This window comes from Petaurus breviceps, unplaced genomic scaffold (assembly GCF_028583685.1).
Source record: "Petaurus breviceps papuanus isolate PSGF00001 unplaced genomic scaffold, PetGlider_PUasm1.0 90808, whole genome shotgun sequence".
Classification (NCBI taxonomy): domain Eukaryota; kingdom Metazoa; phylum Chordata; class Mammalia; order Diprotodontia; family Petauridae; genus Petaurus; species Petaurus breviceps.
The window spans coordinates 1,916,174-1,933,795 of record NW_027187349.1 but is presented as its reverse complement, the minus strand read 5'-3'; the positions used below and the strand labels follow the sequence as shown (position 1 = coordinate 1,933,795).

At 39.9% G+C, this 17,622-nt stretch overlaps 1 protein-coding gene across 4 annotated transcripts in view; it reads right to left on the bottom strand.

The window, feature by feature from the left end:
* Positions 1-1,010: 1,010 nt before the first annotated feature.
* Positions 1,011-17,622, bottom strand: part of TMEM181 (transmembrane protein 181) — a 90,659-nt gene continuing 74,047 nt past the window's right edge. For all 4 annotated transcript variants that reach the window (XM_069070332.1, XM_069070329.1, XM_069070330.1 and 1 more), the window contains 7 exons: positions 15,818-15,875; positions 10,737-10,839; positions 10,061-10,112; positions 7,106-7,188; positions 5,707-5,796; positions 5,483-5,549; positions 1,011-5,035 (listed from right to left, as the gene is read on the bottom strand). In XM_069070332.1, coding sequence (XP_068926433.1) covers positions 4,957-5,035; positions 5,483-5,549; positions 5,707-5,796; positions 7,106-7,188; positions 10,061-10,112; positions 10,737-10,839; positions 15,818-15,875 — 532 coding nt within the window. In that variant the 3' untranslated portion in view covers positions 1,011-4,956. The remainder of the gene's footprint in view (positions 5,036-5,482; positions 5,550-5,706; positions 5,797-7,105; positions 7,189-10,060; positions 10,113-10,736; positions 10,840-15,817; positions 15,876-17,622) is intronic.

The window sequence follows — 17,622 nt, the reverse complement described above, 5'->3', positions numbered from 1 at the left end:
TTAAGGTTCTGGAACATCAGAATTCATAGTCATAGGCATCCAGTTGAAAGTCAGTTTTGATAATTTATTTTACTATACTATATATAAGGGATATGCAGTGCCTAGAAATGGGGTTACTTAACCTTTGGGCAGGGAAGTGTTAACATCTTCTTGGAAGCTTTAAACTATAAGGTGGTATGAAGCTGAAAGTAAAATTCCTTAATTGCTAAAATAGTTAAAAATGCTTGGGTTGCCACTGTGGCGGCTATAGTCCTGAGATCAACCATATTAAGGCTTCCCAATCAAAATTACAATTGTAGTATTAAGAGGTTGGCCCTGTGATTTCAAGCATATAGGGACTCCCCAAGTGAGGAACCTCCTTCCAATGCAATATTTACTACTCTGCAACATAGTGTTTTAGTAACCCAGAGTACTGCCCAGGGTCAGGATTGAACACAATCTTCCTGATTTTAAGGTCAGCTTTTCACTATAACATACTACCTTACAACATTAGTGAATGTAGTCATTGTGTCCTTGCCATTCAAAGTGTATTAAAACATTTAGAAATGAAATAGATGAATTCAGCTGACTTTTCAACTGTTAAGAAGAGTCTAATTATATAGCACCAACAAGCAGAAATACACAATTCTCAATCTTTAAAGGAGCTGATATTGCTCAGTGTTTAGTTTTTCTTACACTGAGTTTATAAAGGTTTGTGGGAATTAGAGGTGACTATATAAAGAATGCACTTTTATGTATCTGGAAAGCTTAGTCCCTTCTCATACTCTAACCTCAAACCTACTTTTTAGGGATTTTGAATGTGTGTATTTTTCAAATTTTAATAGCCCTTGAGGGGGAAAAGCTACACTTTGTTTAAACAAAACCTGAAGTCAGTATTTGTAACAAACAAAAAATGAGATCAGGACTGGTGGCTCTTTTCCCTAATGCCTTTAAATCCCTCAAGTGGGCCAAATTAATTTCATATACAAAGAAGGGAAACAAAGTAATGAAGTATAAAATCTAGATGCAAATTTGATGGCAGAATATATAAAAGTTTATTTATGATCTTAGGATGCACCCCCAAAATCAACAAGATTTGCTAAAAGCAAACAACTATTTGTCTGACTGACATAACACCACCTCTTGAATAGAACAACCCTCCCCAAAAGTTTTAATAACACAGTTCATTAATTTATCACTCATACAATCCTTCCTTTTGGTATGCAAGTTTAAATACAATTTTATTTTATAAATATTACAATTTTATTTTTAAAAAGTCAGTTTGTAGTAGTACAAGTCCCTTTCTGTATTTCACAGCACTATACACCTAGAATCAAGATCAAACAAGAATAAAAAGATGGCACTGCATAAAATAAATTCCCTTTGACCTACAGAAGGAATTATTAGAAGATCCTTTTAAAAATCTAACTAAAAGGTCAATTTCAGAATCTTCCCTTCTTTAAGAAAAAGTACAGATTTACACATAAGCAAAAGTGAGAGCTCCTATTGGTTTCCCTAGATAAGAAGTGGAAAAAAATAATTCCCCAGGCAGTATTTTAAGTTAGATTTGTATACATCAGTAAACAATGTTAGTCCATACATTAGGCTAACTGATTTTTGAAAGTAAAAAATTTACGTTGCATTACAAGCCAAACTGATGAGAGGGACAGAAAAGAGAGGATGTTGGAGGAAAAGACCCAGTCTCTTCAAATTGATATACTGTCATTTCATAGACATTTGCAGCCTATGACATTATCCCTACAACAGATTACAACTGGCAAAAATGCTATGATCTCACATAATCAAAGAAAGAGCTGCGAATGTAGCAGTACTCCGGCCTTTCTCAAATACATGATTTATTATGCTATCAGTTCCATTATTGGGGGAAAGATGATAAAACCAGGAAGGAAAAGTTCTTTATTTCTGTGATTAAAAATAAACATCATTGGGGTGGCTAGGTGGCACAGTGAATAGAGCACAGGCCCTAAGTCAGGAGGACCTGAGTTCAAATTTGACCTCAGACACTTAACACTAGCCATGTGACCTTGGGTAAGTCACTTAACCCCAATTGCCCTGCCTTCCCTCCCGCAAAAAAGCAGAAACAAAAAAAGATGTATAGTAAGAGAAAGTTCAATTTTTCCTCTATTCCTCATGAAAACAAAAATTTGAGATGTTGATGACCATCTTCTAGCATGTACCCTTAGACTGGCCCAAAGTGCAAAATCGTCTCAAACTTTCCTAAAATGTCTCCATCCAGGCTATTACTAAGGAAGAACAAGAGCCAGTTCTTTGGCTTTGTGGCATATATTTGCAGAGTTTGGATTCATGCCCCCAACCCTATGAAAAATCAACAATGTTCTTCCCACTGAAAGTTCCCAGCAAAATGTGCTATCCAGCTTATAATTACTATGTGGTAAATATTCTATGTGCTGAATGTTGGGTAAGAGCAAATTTTTACATGACTGGATAACATAACACTTTTGAATACAAACATTACTCCAAATAAAGAAATGGAAAGTACCTGGCTTAATAAAAGGAGCATTTTCCCCTTAAGTAAGACTCTTTCATAAATAGTTAGAATATGGAAAAAAAATGAAAAACAAAGTATACATTTGTTAAGCAGGACTCTCATAAATAGTTGAAATATGAAAAAAAATTAAAGCATATCTTCACTCTCCCATATTTTTTAGTTCAATGATTTTGATGCCTGAAGAATAAAATTATAAAGATGCCCATCAATAGCTGAATTTCATCTTGCAAGTAAAAAAATCATCTTTTCAAAACAGGGATCTAAATAATGGATTTCAGAATCTCCCTATTATTTACATGGATGAAGAAACAGCAAGGGCATTCCCAATCACAGATGACAATTATTTATAACAAAACTAGTGAAATACATTCTGGAATCTATCAACTGGCACAAGCCATCTCCATCTTACCTAGAATTATTTTTAAAGTAGGCCTGATGGAAGATATATTAAAATTCTATTTTAAAAATTATTCTAATATCACTGACTACACAGAATAAAATACCATGTAACTGACATTACAGATATAAAAACTATGTAAACCTTGAATCATCTTTGTGATCTTACAGTAATTTTAATTCAAACATTGATTTTTTTTAAACAAGACTTTTTAAAAACTTACAGAGATCTAAGTGGAAGTCCATATTAAGCAACAGAGTCACACCACTAAAGGTTAACTTATGGAGATAATTTTAGTGTATCACCATGAAGAACATACCCATGGACGTTTGAGGTCCTAGCACTGTAGGGAAAAGAGCATAATTCTAATTGCACACAACAGACGTGACTGTGGGTACGCATAGGAAGAAGGGTACTGGGCTACGAAGCATGCATCATACATCGTACTCTTACCTATGCCTGTTCTCCAGGATATCATCTGCAGGTGTTTCCACAGAGCACACCAGGTCAAAGATTAGTGCTACAAAGGAAGATACCAAAAGAAATGCAGAAGGTACACCTGTACTCTGCTTTTAAATTCATCCTCCAGGAAAAGGGGAGTTGATAACTCTTAAAGTGCCTTCCACACTGTGTTACCATAGCACTGGAATTTCAAAACCGTGGCACATAAAGCAGTGGCTTATATTGTTTACACAAAGCTCCAACTGGATTTCTTGAGAGGATTTTCCCCAAAATTGTTTTTTTGAACAAACTTTGTTTCAAAACTGTCATGTTCTAATTTTATTGGTTTTTCAATATACAATTGAAAATTTTTTTCAGGATTCCATTCTAATAATTGTTTCATTTGTGTGATGGAGCTCTGAAGTTGCACAGCCTCTACTCTTTATTGGACTCTTCACAATTTCGTCCCCCTAACCCCAACCCCAACATGAGAAGGGGGAAGGATGTGCAGGGGCCATTTGTACTCACGTCCTGGACTAACTGTCCAGCAGCAATAACTTTGTTACTGAAGCGATCAAGGGTTTAGATGCCTATTTCTTCCTATTGGGGGTGGAAGGAGCCAGCCTACCAGGTTGTACTGTGTACTTAGAGGCACACAACAATCTTACTGGTATTTCATGGTTTGGGCTTCAGCAGATTGAGCCTCAGCTTCATGCTTTATTTCTAAACTGGAGAATAATTTAAACTCAGGCTACTTTGTGACCTTGTGTGGTGTTTGCCACCCAAAAACAGCATGCTGCCCCCATCAGGCAGTCGCAGTAAGTTCCTAAATTTCCCTTGGGAGTTAAAGAAAAATGTCTATGGAGAGAAGAAAGGAGAACATTGCCATTTTTCTGCATGACTCGTCATTGTATCCGGCACTTGTAAAGCACTGTAAGGTGTGCAAAGAACTTTCTATACATCAACTCCTTCCAGCCTCACAACAACCTCGTGAGGTAGGTGCTATAATAATTCTCATCTGACAGAAGCTGTAAGTGGGTATGGGACTTGCTCAGGGTCACACAGCCAGTAAGTGCCTGAGGCAAGACTCAAACCAGGTAGTTCTGACTCCAACAGTCCACGAAGCAGTGGCTCCTAAGTGCTTCTATATCAGTTAAAGAAAACATGCCACAAAAGACTAGTGCATACATCTTTAGAGTGAAAATGAGGGTGACTTAGAGGCATCAGCTCTGGGATGCCACAGGACTTTGAAACCTTCAGTTCTGGAGCGGCTCCTTTAGTTCCAATGAAATGATGCTCTAACATAAAAACTGTTTCCCCTAAAATTATTCTAAGAAGCATTTGGTTACTAATCTTCACCATTTGCCTCTCTTCCCCTCTCATCTTCCTACCCTGGTAATGCCTTTGTCAACATTGTAATTTTTCCTTTGGTCCTTGGTTGGTCTTTTAAAAATCAGTAAACACAAAGAGGTAAAGGGAAAACTGCTTTTCTTGTGAGGCAACATTCAGCTTTAAGCAGATGACTTGGGAAGGCTGGAGACTTGGAACACTGAGGAAAACTGTCCAAGACCTTCTCTAGCCGGCCCAGTTGGTCTCAGCTGGAGCGCCATCAATCGCTGTCAGACTCTTCTTTGTACTTGGCTCTAATGGCCTGGCCATTCTGCAGGGGCATTTCTTCATAGTCACTCCTGTTAATAAAGAGATCTTTGAAAACATTCTCTAACAACAGGTATGTATTTAGTTCTTATCCTCCAAAATGACTTACCATTCTATGCTGCACTCCTTTCAACAGAGAATTTGTCTCCTTTTGTTATATCCAATTTATATGACCGACCCTCTCACCTCCCAACTCATCATACTCAACCCCACAAATTCCTGAGAGAATGGCTCCTAACAGTGACCATCCATCTGACCTTGTGCCAGAGCCCAGGAACAGAAACAGACTGCCTACAGTGCTCCTAGGGAAAATAGCCACTTTTAAGCCTACAGCCTGAAAAGTGGAAAATTGTGGAGAGCACATTACATAGCCTTGCTGGCTTGAGAATATTTTAGTGATTGAAAAACAATGGAAATGCAAAAATGGTCAACTGGGGATTGCAACGCCCAATGCTGTTATTTCACAAAAGAAACCTTACCCATAAATCACATCATCATCAGAATCATTAAGCATGGAAAAGGCTGGATTATCTTTCAACTGTGACTCTGGAAAAAATGAACAAAAATTTCTGTTTAACCAGAAAGCTTCTCATTACTGGCCTAATGAAATATCCAGGTTCTTAATAGATATGTGGCTACCTCAGCTTCTGCTGATTCCTATGCAGGCTGCCTAGCCAAGAACCTAGGAACTGAGGTTACTTACCATAGAGTGCATTCTTAGAAGGTGAGTATACAAAGGCTAAAGTGTAGAGATAAAAGTTTAGGAGGCCATAGAAAGATAAGAATTCCGCTGGTGAGATCAGTCAAGGTTACTAACATACAGTTCGAGGGCTACTACAGTATTTCCAGAGTTTTCTCCTTCCAAGCCTTTATGCTTGCTCCTAGCTAACTCCTCTTAGAGAAGCATTCAGCATTAACCAGTACCATCAGCAGTTCTTAAAAACCCAGTCACTGATCTGGTAACTAATTCACCTTTCAAAGAATGTGGTCAGAGCGGTGCAACCATTTAAAGTCATGCTAAATAATAACTTATCCATAACCTCTCATTATGCTCAGTAACCTATCCTCACAATAAGATGATAATGCAGTGCTGCCAAGTCACATGTGGTACAAGGTGAGCTCATGAACATGCAGGTCCAGTCAGCCCTTTATGTGCAATGAGGAATTCTGGGAAAGATAAGTCCTTAAATTAATAACCTTAAGTAGCTCTTGCATAGTTTCCTGTGGAAATAAACAACACAGATGCAACCCAACATAAACATTACTAGTTAAGAGATTAACAAGTTATCTTGGAATCTATCACCAAATGCTTCAACAGCTTTAAAATGAATTATTAAGTCTTGAGAGGCAGAAAGGTGTCCTGGACAGAGAGCTGGCTAGGAGGCAGGAACCTGAGTGCTGTGTGACTTTGGGCAAGTCACCGAACCTCTCAATATTCTAGGTAACTTTCCAAGGCTCTAAGTTGCAAAGAAGGTCCTAACCTTTCATAGGTAAAAGTTCTCTTGTCTGGGAGTTGCCTAAACCAATGAAATCATAGGTTTGGTCCCTTTGCCTCTAACACTGTTTCACTAGGCAGATTTACACTGCTAATGATGGTCACAACTGTTAAAATCCCTTCATTAGAATAATAAAGAAAAAAATAAGAAATGCTCAGGATTGCTGTTATCATTCAGTCATTTCAGTCTTGTCAACTCCTCATGATCCCATTTGGGATTTTCCTGGCAGAGATACTGGAGTAGTTTGCCACTTCCTTCTCTAGTTCATTTTACAGGTGAGGAAACTGAGGCAAATAGGGTTAAGTGACCTGCCCAGAGTTACACAGCTAGTAAGTGTTTATGGCCAGATTTAAACTCAGGTATTCCTGACTCCTGACTCTGTCCACTGAACCACCTAGCTGCCTGACCCTCAGGATATCCAGCAAAGAGACTAGAAATGACTCAAATTAGTCCACATCGGTACTATTTATGTTATGCCATTAGCTTAGATAATCCAGAGTTGATTTTACTTTTAAAAAATTTTTCTTATTCTCACAAATATAAGCTGCAAACACTGGAATAACAACACAGTCCTAAAGATTTAGGGACTTTCAATTAAAAGGATATAATTCTGGTAGTGATTTGACAGTTCAGCAACAAAATTGTCCTGTAACACTTGTGATCCAAACCTTAGGTAAAGTATAACAATGCTACAAAAGAAGAAAAAAGAAAATCAGTCAAGTAAACATATAAAGAATTGGGATCAGAAATTGCTACATCTGCAGTTTCAGCGTGCATTTTAACATGAGAATTTTTCCTTTCCCCTTTTCCGTGACACATCTATATCTATTGTCACGCCCTTCTCCTCCCCTCTCCCCACATATCACCTGCTTCCCTCTTAGAAGATGACCTGTTTCTTACTTTATTAAAATGGAGGCCAACAGTCTTAATCTCCTAGGAAGACACTGCAAACACTGTCTTTACCAGGCCTTCTCTCCTTTATATCCTCCATGGCAAGAAGGGGTAGCTCTCTTCATTGCCAACACTAATCCCTCACTTGTGCCCAATATTCTATCCAACTGTTCCCCAATCTTGTCCTATACCTCCCTACCTCTAGGCATTCATGACCATCGCCACCAGTGACCAGAACACACTCTACATGTCTGTCTTCTTTCATGGCCCTGTTCAGGTACCACTTCCTCACAACCTAAAGCCTTCTCTGCTTCTCCTCAGCTGAAAGTAACTTCTCCGTCCTTAAATTTCTCTAGAACTCTTGTCTAGGTTTCTCTTTTAATCTCTGTCATATCCTGCTTATTTTATGTCCGTGAGACATTCCCCATTAGACTGAAGAAACCCTGTATGCCTAGTGTCTTGTCCATAGTAGGCGCTTAGTAAATGCTTGTAAATGAATAACATATACAGGATCCTACTCCACTAGTAGCTCATTGTGTGGGGGAGGTAACCTAGCAGAGCATAAGCTCTACTCAAGCTGGAAAATGTTTGTATATAAGCCCAGTAACGGCTAGATGCTGAATACTGTACCTGAGGATCCACTAGTCAAGCTCAGACAGGCTCACTACCTAAGGTAGGGCACCAGGGAATAATGTTTGTGGTCACGGCAACATGAAGAGATTCAAATTTACAGAGATAGAAGGAACATCCACACAAGGGAAATTCTGTTATTTTACAAGGTATCATCAAAGCATGTGTGGGTGTATATGTATGTGAAGAGAGCTCTGATAATGTTTCAAATTTCATTTTGAGGGAAAAGTCCACTTTTCTACTCCAGTGTCCCTAAAGAGCAAAGATAGGTGCTGTGCAAAAATTGTGATGAGAGTAATAGTTTATCCTCTAATACATTACATATGATACTATGTACCAAAAATACTACATAGGGTGATTTTCAGATAAAAAAGGCCTTAATCTCCTCTGTTTTGTTCCAAAACTTCTCCAATCCTTCTCTAAGGAGTATCCCAGGACAGTATTTATAATTTCTGTTGCCATTTTTCAAGCCCCAAACTGTCTGGGGCCACAATGGTTTAGTCAAAAGCACTCTAGATTGCATATTGCATGTAGAAGGGCATACTAAAATACTAGGCCCCACTCTCCTATATGGATGTCTTTATAAGTGATAGCTTTTACCTTGAGAGGCTGAGGGAAACAGAAGTGATTATCCTAGCTAAAAGAAAACTATACTGTTCTTTCCTGTACTATACTCTGATGAGGAGGAAAGAACTGGCAAGAAAACAAGCCAAAACTCAAAGTTTTAAAAACAAATGTTAAAAAAAAAAATACTGTTTTTTTTTACAAGCAACCGGGAAATAAGATATACAGGCAATGGGGTATAGAAATCCACCTTGCCCTACAAGAAAGTAAGGGGGGGGGGGGGGAGGATATAAGAAAGGGCAGATTGGGGGAAGGGGTATTCAGTTTGTTTGCCATCTTGGGGTAGGGGAGAGAGGGGAAGAAAATTTGTAACTCAAATTCTTTGGGAAATGAATGATGAAGACTAAAAATAAATATAAAACAAATAAATTCTCAAAAAAAAAAACCCAAGTCAAAATCTGGAATTGATTTTTAAAAGTAATTTTCAGGGAAAGCATATCTGTCCATCCAAAGTACCATATTTTATTTATTTATTTATTTGCCTTTTTGGAGGTCAATTGGGGTTAAGTAACTTGCCCAAGGTTACAGGGCTAGTTTTTTTTTGTGTGTGTGTGTGTGTGTTAAGTGTCTGAGGCCGGAACCGAACTCAGATTCTCCCAAATCCTGGGCCGATGCTTTACTCACTGCGCCACCTAGTCGCCCCCAAAGTACCATATTTTAGAAAGACACAAGACCTAGTGATAGAGGGCAGGACTGAAGTCTTGCTTCTGACACATAGTAGCTGTATGACCCTGGGCAAGTCACCAAAGTTCTCAGTACCCAAGGCAACTCTCTAAAAGGATAGCCCATCTGCTTTGAGGGAGGGAAATTCCTTACTAGACGATCTCTATGCTGAAGAAACCACATTTGTTCCCTTCCCCCCAATGTACCATATGGTGACAAGTCATGTTCAGGATGAATAAGCAGATGAAAAATCGATTAGTAAGTGCTTCCCACGTGCCAAGCACTGTAGAAAGTGCTGAAGATACAAAAGAAATCACCATAACTACAAAGCCCCAAAGAGCCAGGAGTGTTCAGTGTATTTTACAGGGACAGAATCCTCTGAAAAATCACCACTCTATGGTACAGAGAGTAACTCCTGAAATATTTAATGAATGAAAACACCACATCCCACAACCATTCAAGACACCAGGGAGGTGAATGTCCTTGGTTTTGCCAGATGGATGGCAGCAAGCTATAGCTTCCCCTCTCCACCACCCACCTGCCTGGCACCTGGCATTCCTCACTCTAATGTGGCATGAGGGACTTGGAAGTCCATCAGCACACAGTGACATTCTATCTAGCAGATAAGACACCATTTAGCCCTGAGTATTGGGTTGGAATTTTTATATTGAAATTCATTATTCAAAAGGAAAAAGTAAAAAGAAAAACAAAGATTTCTGTTATTTTTGTTTCTGGATAAAAGGTTTTCCTTACCTAATGACAAGTACTATGAAAGTCAATGCAGTCAAGAATTTTAACCTGAGATCTGGAAATGACAAATCAAAAAATTATAATTAAAGCAATCTTAGCAGCAAACATACCCCCCATCCCAGGAAACTTTTTCAAAACAAACTCTCCTAATTTGGGCCCCTTCATCTGAAGTCCAGGAAGGATGTTACTCAAAAATACTTCATTGTAAGGTTTATAAAGGCAAAAACACCAGCTGTACATGAAAAGGGTCTTAGGTGAGACAAGGATTTCTGGTTTGGCAAAGATCCAAGTAAAGGGAGCCTTGGCTGGTCTTAGAGAAGCAGAAGTTTGAAAATGGCCCCAGCACTATCAGCACTCTGCTACAGCAGCAGCAGCAGCAGCAAACCTGTGGCAGCTTTAAAATGGTCACAATGATTGTTTTAAAAAGTCTCAGTCCCCAAAGGTCAATCTAGGCTCCTCAAGCCAGAAGGGTTTCCTCTGTACCCCTCCTGTGTTTCATAATTGGGCACTGTCTAGAACTCTGAGGGTTCCCTAAAAGCTATGGTGGTCTGGCCCACGTATCTTGCTCATGGTAAGGTTAGGAGCACTCACAGAGGCCCCAGTAAAACCCTGCATCCCCCTGGGCAACCATTAACTCCACCAGGCACAATCTTAGGAACTTAGGAGAAGTGTCACTTACCAATGTAAGGCATATGGCGAAGTTCTGAGCATGCCCTCACGATCAAGAACAAAAGGTATAAAATATACATGCCAGCTACCACCAGGAAAAAAACCTTCATGCCCTGGAATCAAGCAAGACAGAAGTGTCATTTAAACATATCAACCTCAGGTGGTTCTCCTTCAGATGCTGTCCCCGCACCAGGAGTGTAATCACATTTTCTTAGAATAGGATCACACAACTGCCAAATCTTGTGGGGCTCAGAAGGAAGGGCAGAATAATAGATTTGGGCACCTTGGAGGTCATCTAGTCTAACCTCTTCCTTTTATGAATGCCCAGAGATTCTCAATGACTTCCCAAGGGCACAGAGCCTAGAACAGAACCTGTACCTCATGGCCTCCTGTTCATTACAATAAAAGTGGCATTAGAATGTCCAAGGGCAAACTACCAAAAATCATGACCCCATATCTGTGTGCTGCCTGAGTTTCCTGCATGGCCTTTCATGCTTCCCTCTGTGCTAACTGGGCAGAGCAACAAAAAAGTATGCTTACAGAGGCTGGGCGTGTTGTATATCACTAGCTTCCTTAGAAAAAGCAGACATGAAACAGCCAATGCTCTCTGGATTTAATGAGTAGTGGAGGAAGGAATCCCAGAAACCGAGAACCTTGGAAACTAATGGAGGCTACACGCCTTAGGTAAGAAGGTAAAACCTCCAATGCTTGGCTGGAATGTAGGAAATACAGGATTTCCACCATTACTAGACCAGGTGCCACTGAGAAGCATTAAAAAGGCAGAGCAGGCAAAGGGGAAGAAGCCAAGCTCCCAGGCCTGAGCTTCCCACTGACCTCCCCATTCTCACCTCCTGATGCTGCACCTCTGTTCTCCACTCACACTCACTACTCACGCACTTCCACCCACTCTGTGCAATGGACACCTTTCCTCAGACCATGTATTTACTCCTTCCTTCCCTCCTCAAAACAAAAACAGACAAAGCAAGCACTGCACCACATACACAACAGGAACACAAACAATGCTGCTGCTGACTGAGCTGCCGAGAACGTTCACATGCAGCCAAACAGAGAGGCCTGTGCAGCAGGAGGCTGACAGTCCAGGCCAGACTGAAGGGAAGACCTAACCCCTGGAGCAGCCCATTCTTAGGGGAGGGAGGAGTGGTGAAGGCACCAGTGCACAGAGGTGCTGTTGCTGGATATGGGACTGTCTCTAAGACAGAAGATCCACCATCTTGCCTTCCACTAGCCATCTGAGACTTTGGGAACTATGCCCTCACACAGAGGCAGAGCAAAAAGAGTAGTTGCCTTGGTGTTACAAGAAACATGAACTGGAATCCTAATGCCTTATGAAATAATCTGTGACCACAGGCAAGTTATTACACAGCTCTCTGAGTCTCAATTTCCTCATCTGTAAAATGGGGATAGTTGTCTTGCCTCATGGAATTGTTGGGATGATCAAAAGAGATACTGTATATAATGTACTCTGCAAATCTGAAGACATTACAGAAGCACCAGATACTATAATTATGATTTCTACTACAGCTACTTTGTCTGGTTTGCGGGGAAGGAAGTGGCTGATCAATCTTAAGAACCCCCCTTAAGGGGACAATCTTAAGTCCTTAAAAATGACCTGGGGCATGTTGTGGGTTTATGGGGCAAAGAGGGGTGCCCTGGCTCTGAGGTGCTCCCTCCAGTAAGCACAAATTACTAGATTGGCCACAGGGGATGTAGGCCTCCTATGGATGCAGGCAAGGAGGCAAATGGAAAAAGGATTTGTAAGCGCATACTTCCTGGGGATTAAGATAAATCCCAGAGGTCTCAGTACAGTAATGATGGCCAAAAATTATCATGGGTATGTGGGCACTACCTTTCTCAATCAGGTGACAACTCCCTTAGGACAAACTAGGTAACTGGGTTCTTTGCCGTGTATGTAAGAATGACTTCACTTCACTGTATGACAGAAAGAACACCGGACTTGGAGCTGGCAGAGAGGGAAGGACGGAGGAGATAAAAATGGCAGGTGGCAAGCAAGGAGAAAGAAAGGAAGGGGAGAAGGAAGGATCTGTTAAGTGCTTGCTATGTGTCAAGCACCGTGCTAAGTGTTTTACAAATAATATCACATTCGATCCTCACAACAGCCTTGGGAGGTAAGCGCTGTTATTATCCCCATTTTACAGTTGAGGAAACTGAGGCAAGCAGAGGTTAAGAGACTTGCCCAGGGTCACGCAGCTAGTAAGCATCTGAGGCTGTATTTGAACTCAGATCTTTCTGACTCAAGGCTCAGTCTTCTTTCTACTGTACCACCTAGCTGCCTAGGAAGAAGCAACTTTGGTTCTGATCTTGGCACTCCCAATAAATTGCTGTGTGATCTCTCATAAATCATTTAACTTATCTGGAACTCAAATTCCTCACCCATCAAATAAGCTAACCCCTAAGGAGGCAACTAAGCGGCTCAATGGATAAAGCACTGGGTTTGGATTCAGGAAGACATTAAGTGTGTGACCCTCGGCAAGTCACTTAACCTCTGCCTGCCTTAGTTTCCTCATCTGTAAAGTGGAGATAATAACAGCACCTACATCTCAAAATTGTGACGATAAAATGAGCTAAAAGTTGAAAAACACTTGGCATAGGGCTTGGCACACAGTAGGTGATTAATAAATGCTTCCCTTCCCTTTCTTTTTAGGATCCTTCGAACTTGAATATTCTATGGTCTTCTTAAAAAGCTGTACTCGGCTGCTAGAAATACCATCTGGTGGCTGGACTCAGAAGAGGGCTCAGGAGCTCTGACGGCACTAATATGATGAAACACCTGTCAAGGGCTTCCAAAGCAAGAAGCACCAGCATCACCAGGAAACCTTGGCTTGGTCCTCTTACTCAAGGGATCATTTAGTGACTTGGAGCCCCCTAGTGGCTCGCTTTTCCATTGCAGCCTGAGTGGCAAGAAAATCATAGCCTTGCTTAACCCTTCAAAGTTTACAAAGTGCTTTCTTCAGAATCACCTCCTTGAGAAAGGTAGCATGTATATTAGCAGCCCCATCTGCAGATTTTAAAAGTGAGCATAGAGAAGGCAAGTGTCTTACCCACAGTCACACAGATGACACAGGTCAGATTTGAAGTCAAATCTCTTGACTCCCAAGTACAGCCTTCTTTCTACTATGCAATGGAAGAGCATACTCTATAAAATATAAAACAAAGTTCTGTCTTCAAGAGTATGAGCTGTGGTAGCCAAAGACCTCATCTGACCCATTACTGGGCAAGGTCCTGGTACAGGAAGGCTCATACCAAGAAAAGCCTCCATAAACCTTTAATTCACAGACTCTCAGGGATCATCCAGTCCAAGTCCTATCTGAACAAAACTCCCTTCTCCAACATCCCAGACAAGCAGTCAGTTGGCCTTTGCTTGAAGAACACACTCCCTTCCAAGGCAGCACATTCCACCTGTAAAGAGTCTGGTTTGTCAGGAAAGCTTGTTTTTCTTTTATCTAGCCCCTTGAATACAAGCAGGACCGATCTAATGCCTCTTGCCTTGGACAGCCCTACAAATACTTGAACCCAGCTCTCATGTTCCCCCTGTATCTTCTATTTTCCAGGTGAAACACCCCCAATTACTTCAGCTAATCTTCACCTGGCACCATCTCATGGCCCTTCAACATTCCAGCTACTTTCTTCAGAATGTTTTCCAATTTATCATTGTTCTCCCAAAAACATGGCACCTAGGACTGAATGCAATACTCTAGGTGTGCTGCGATAAGGGCAAAGTACTACAGGACTATCACTTCTCCCCCATCATCATAGAAGCTCTCTGCCTTTCTTAATACCTACTGAGATCACATTAGAGTTTTTAGCTAAATTGACTTATACTGACCTATAGTGAGTGAGCTACCAAGCTCACTAAAATCCCCTTTTCAGATGAATTTAAATCTTTCCCCATCTTGTTTTGCTTTTTTTTTTTTTAAATCAAAGGTTAAGACTTTACATGATTATTCCTATTAAATTTCATCTTATTAGTTTGGGCCCAACATTTGGACCTATCAGGACGTTTTTGGAGTGTCTCTATTCTCCAACAGCTGTCTGTCGCTCCTAACATTTGTTCTCTGGCCCCAAACCTGGTCATCAAAATTAGGATAAGTCAGTCAACAAGCATTTTTCTTATGTAACAGGCACTGGGCTAAGTGTTGAGAGTACAAAGACGTGCTCACATTCTAATGGGGGAAACGATACATAAATAACTATGTACATACAAGGCGTGGACAGAGTAGATGGAAGATAATTTCAGAGGGAAGGTCCTAGCAGCAGGAGGAATCAGGAAAGACCTGCTGCAGAAGGTAGGAGCTGAGCTGAGTCTTGAGTAACCCAGGGAAATAACAGGAGAAGTTGCAGAGGGAAGACACTCCAGGAATGGGGGGCAGTGAATGGTGGGGTCTGTGCAAGCAGGCCAATGTGACTGCACTGGAGAGTGTCTGGAAGGGAGTAAGGTGTTAAGATTGGACAGGAAGGAAGGGACCAGGTTGTAAAGGTTTTCAATGCTAAATAAAGGGTTTTATATTTGCTCTGCGGTTACTAGGAAGTTACTTGAACTTACAGCATGAGGGCATGGGGAGATAACATGTTCAGACTTATGTTTAGGAAAATCACTTTGGTAGTGAAATGGAAAATGGCTTAGAGTGGGAGAGTGAGGGTCACTGAGGACCAACCCAGCTCTGCTCATATACCCAAAAAGAAGAAATAGTGCCAGAAACCTGGCTACCAATGGACAATGAAGAATCACCAAATCACAGACAACCATCTTTCTACCCAACTAAACAAACAATAAAACAAAACTTGCTTTTAAGTTGGCTATGACTGGGTAAGAATATAAACCTTTTTTTTCTCTTTCTTGGCAGATAAGGAATGACCTACCAAGAATTCTGGGAAATGAAAAGTCCAAGTGGAGAATGATATTTCTTACACACTTTTCTCAGGAAGTTTCCTATTTAAAAACTTTCCTTAACCCTTCTAGATATTAAATGATCCATTTCCAAAAGACTGATTAAAAAAATATATATCTCTGAACACTACTTTATAAGCTCTAATTTCACAAACTCCACTTACCTGAAAATTGCCTGTGTCGACTCTATACTGGTACATTGGGTCATGTAATTCATTTACTCTAACAAAAAAAATCAAAGATCAGACATTAATATATAACTTTGCCCTAGATTATTCATTTTTAATAACTATCTGATTTTGACTGACTAATATGACAAAAAAGGAAAATGATAAATGTTAGAGGGGATGTGAGAAAGCTGTGACACTAATGGACTGTTGGCGGAGTTGTGAACTGGTCCAATCATTCAGGACAACAATTTGGAACTGTGCCCAAAGGGCTATAAAACTATGCATATCCTTTGATCCAGCAATACCACTGCTAGGCCTATATTCCAAAGACAAAAAAAAAGGGAAAGGACATATTTATACAAAAATATTTAGAGCAGCTCTTTTTGCTGTGGCTAAGAATTGAAACCAAGAGGATGGTCATCAATTGGGTAATGGCTAAACAAGCTGTGGTATATGATTGTGAAGGAAAGTTATTGTGCTATAAGAAATGACAAGCAAGATGATTTCAGATAAACCTGGAAAGACAAACATGAAATGATGCAAAGTGAAGTGAGCAGAACCAGGAGAACATTGTATATAGTAATAGCAATATTGTACAATGACAGGGGCGGTTAGGTGGTGCAATGAATAGAGCACTGGCCCTGGAGTCAGGAGGACCTGAGTTCAAATCTGGCCTCACACACTTAACACAAAAACTAGCCGTGTGACCTTGGGCAAGTCACTTAAACCCAATTGCCCTCCAAAAAGCAAAAAAAATTATATATATATATAGTACGATGATCTGTGAATGACTTAGCTATTCTCAGCAATACAATGATCCAAGACAATCCCAAAGGAATCATGATGAAACATGCTATCTGCCTCCAGAGAAAAAACCTGATACTGTCTGAATACAGACTGAAGCCTATTTTTCACTTTCTTTCCTTCTTTCTTACTTTCTTATTCAGGTCTTCTTGTACAAAATGACTAATATCAAAAAATACTATAAATGATTGCTTACTGTCTTAGGGAAGAGGGAGAAATAGAATTTGTAACTCAAAACTTAAAAAATGTTAAAAAACTTTTAACAATTGGAGAAAAAGAAAATATTGCATATCTTTTAAAATTATCTGATTTAAAAAACAACACTACCAACAAATTAAAAAATTTTTTAAATCAATACCAAGTTTTTCAGAAATCCTAAACTTCATGCCTTGCTTTTTTTTTTTAAGTAATTTTGTTAACTCAGGATAAGTTCACACAATCAGATAAATATTGAATAGGTGCTCTGCAGTCAATGGCAGAATATGGCTTTCAATGAGAAATGTATCATTTTCTTACTGAAGTTTCCAATTTAAAGACTGCTTCATCTGCAAGTCCTACATTTGACAATTCTTCCAGACACCCTTTGACAATGTTGGCATCTTTACCCACCCACCAAAAGATGTGTCCAGTTATACAGTGGCACTGAAGGAGACCATAAAGAAAAATGACTAACCAGAGTAAAGGTCTAGAATAACTGGCTAACAATAATGATCTCATAGACAAATAAGAACTAAAAGGGAGTAAATAGAGCAAATGGGCTTAGAAGTCTGTAACATGCATGACATTACATTGGATACAACACTGGTCAAAGAATGCTCTATAACCTAACAACTACCTGAGTATCTCTAGTGCCAAAGTTATAAAAAGGAACTCCGTGGTTGTACTATGTTTACATAAGGGCATAAATACTAATAAAGAAACACCCATAGTAATCTGATTGAAAGAAGAGCTGAAGATACCATGAACAAGACAATACCAAATACATGAGTACCTAG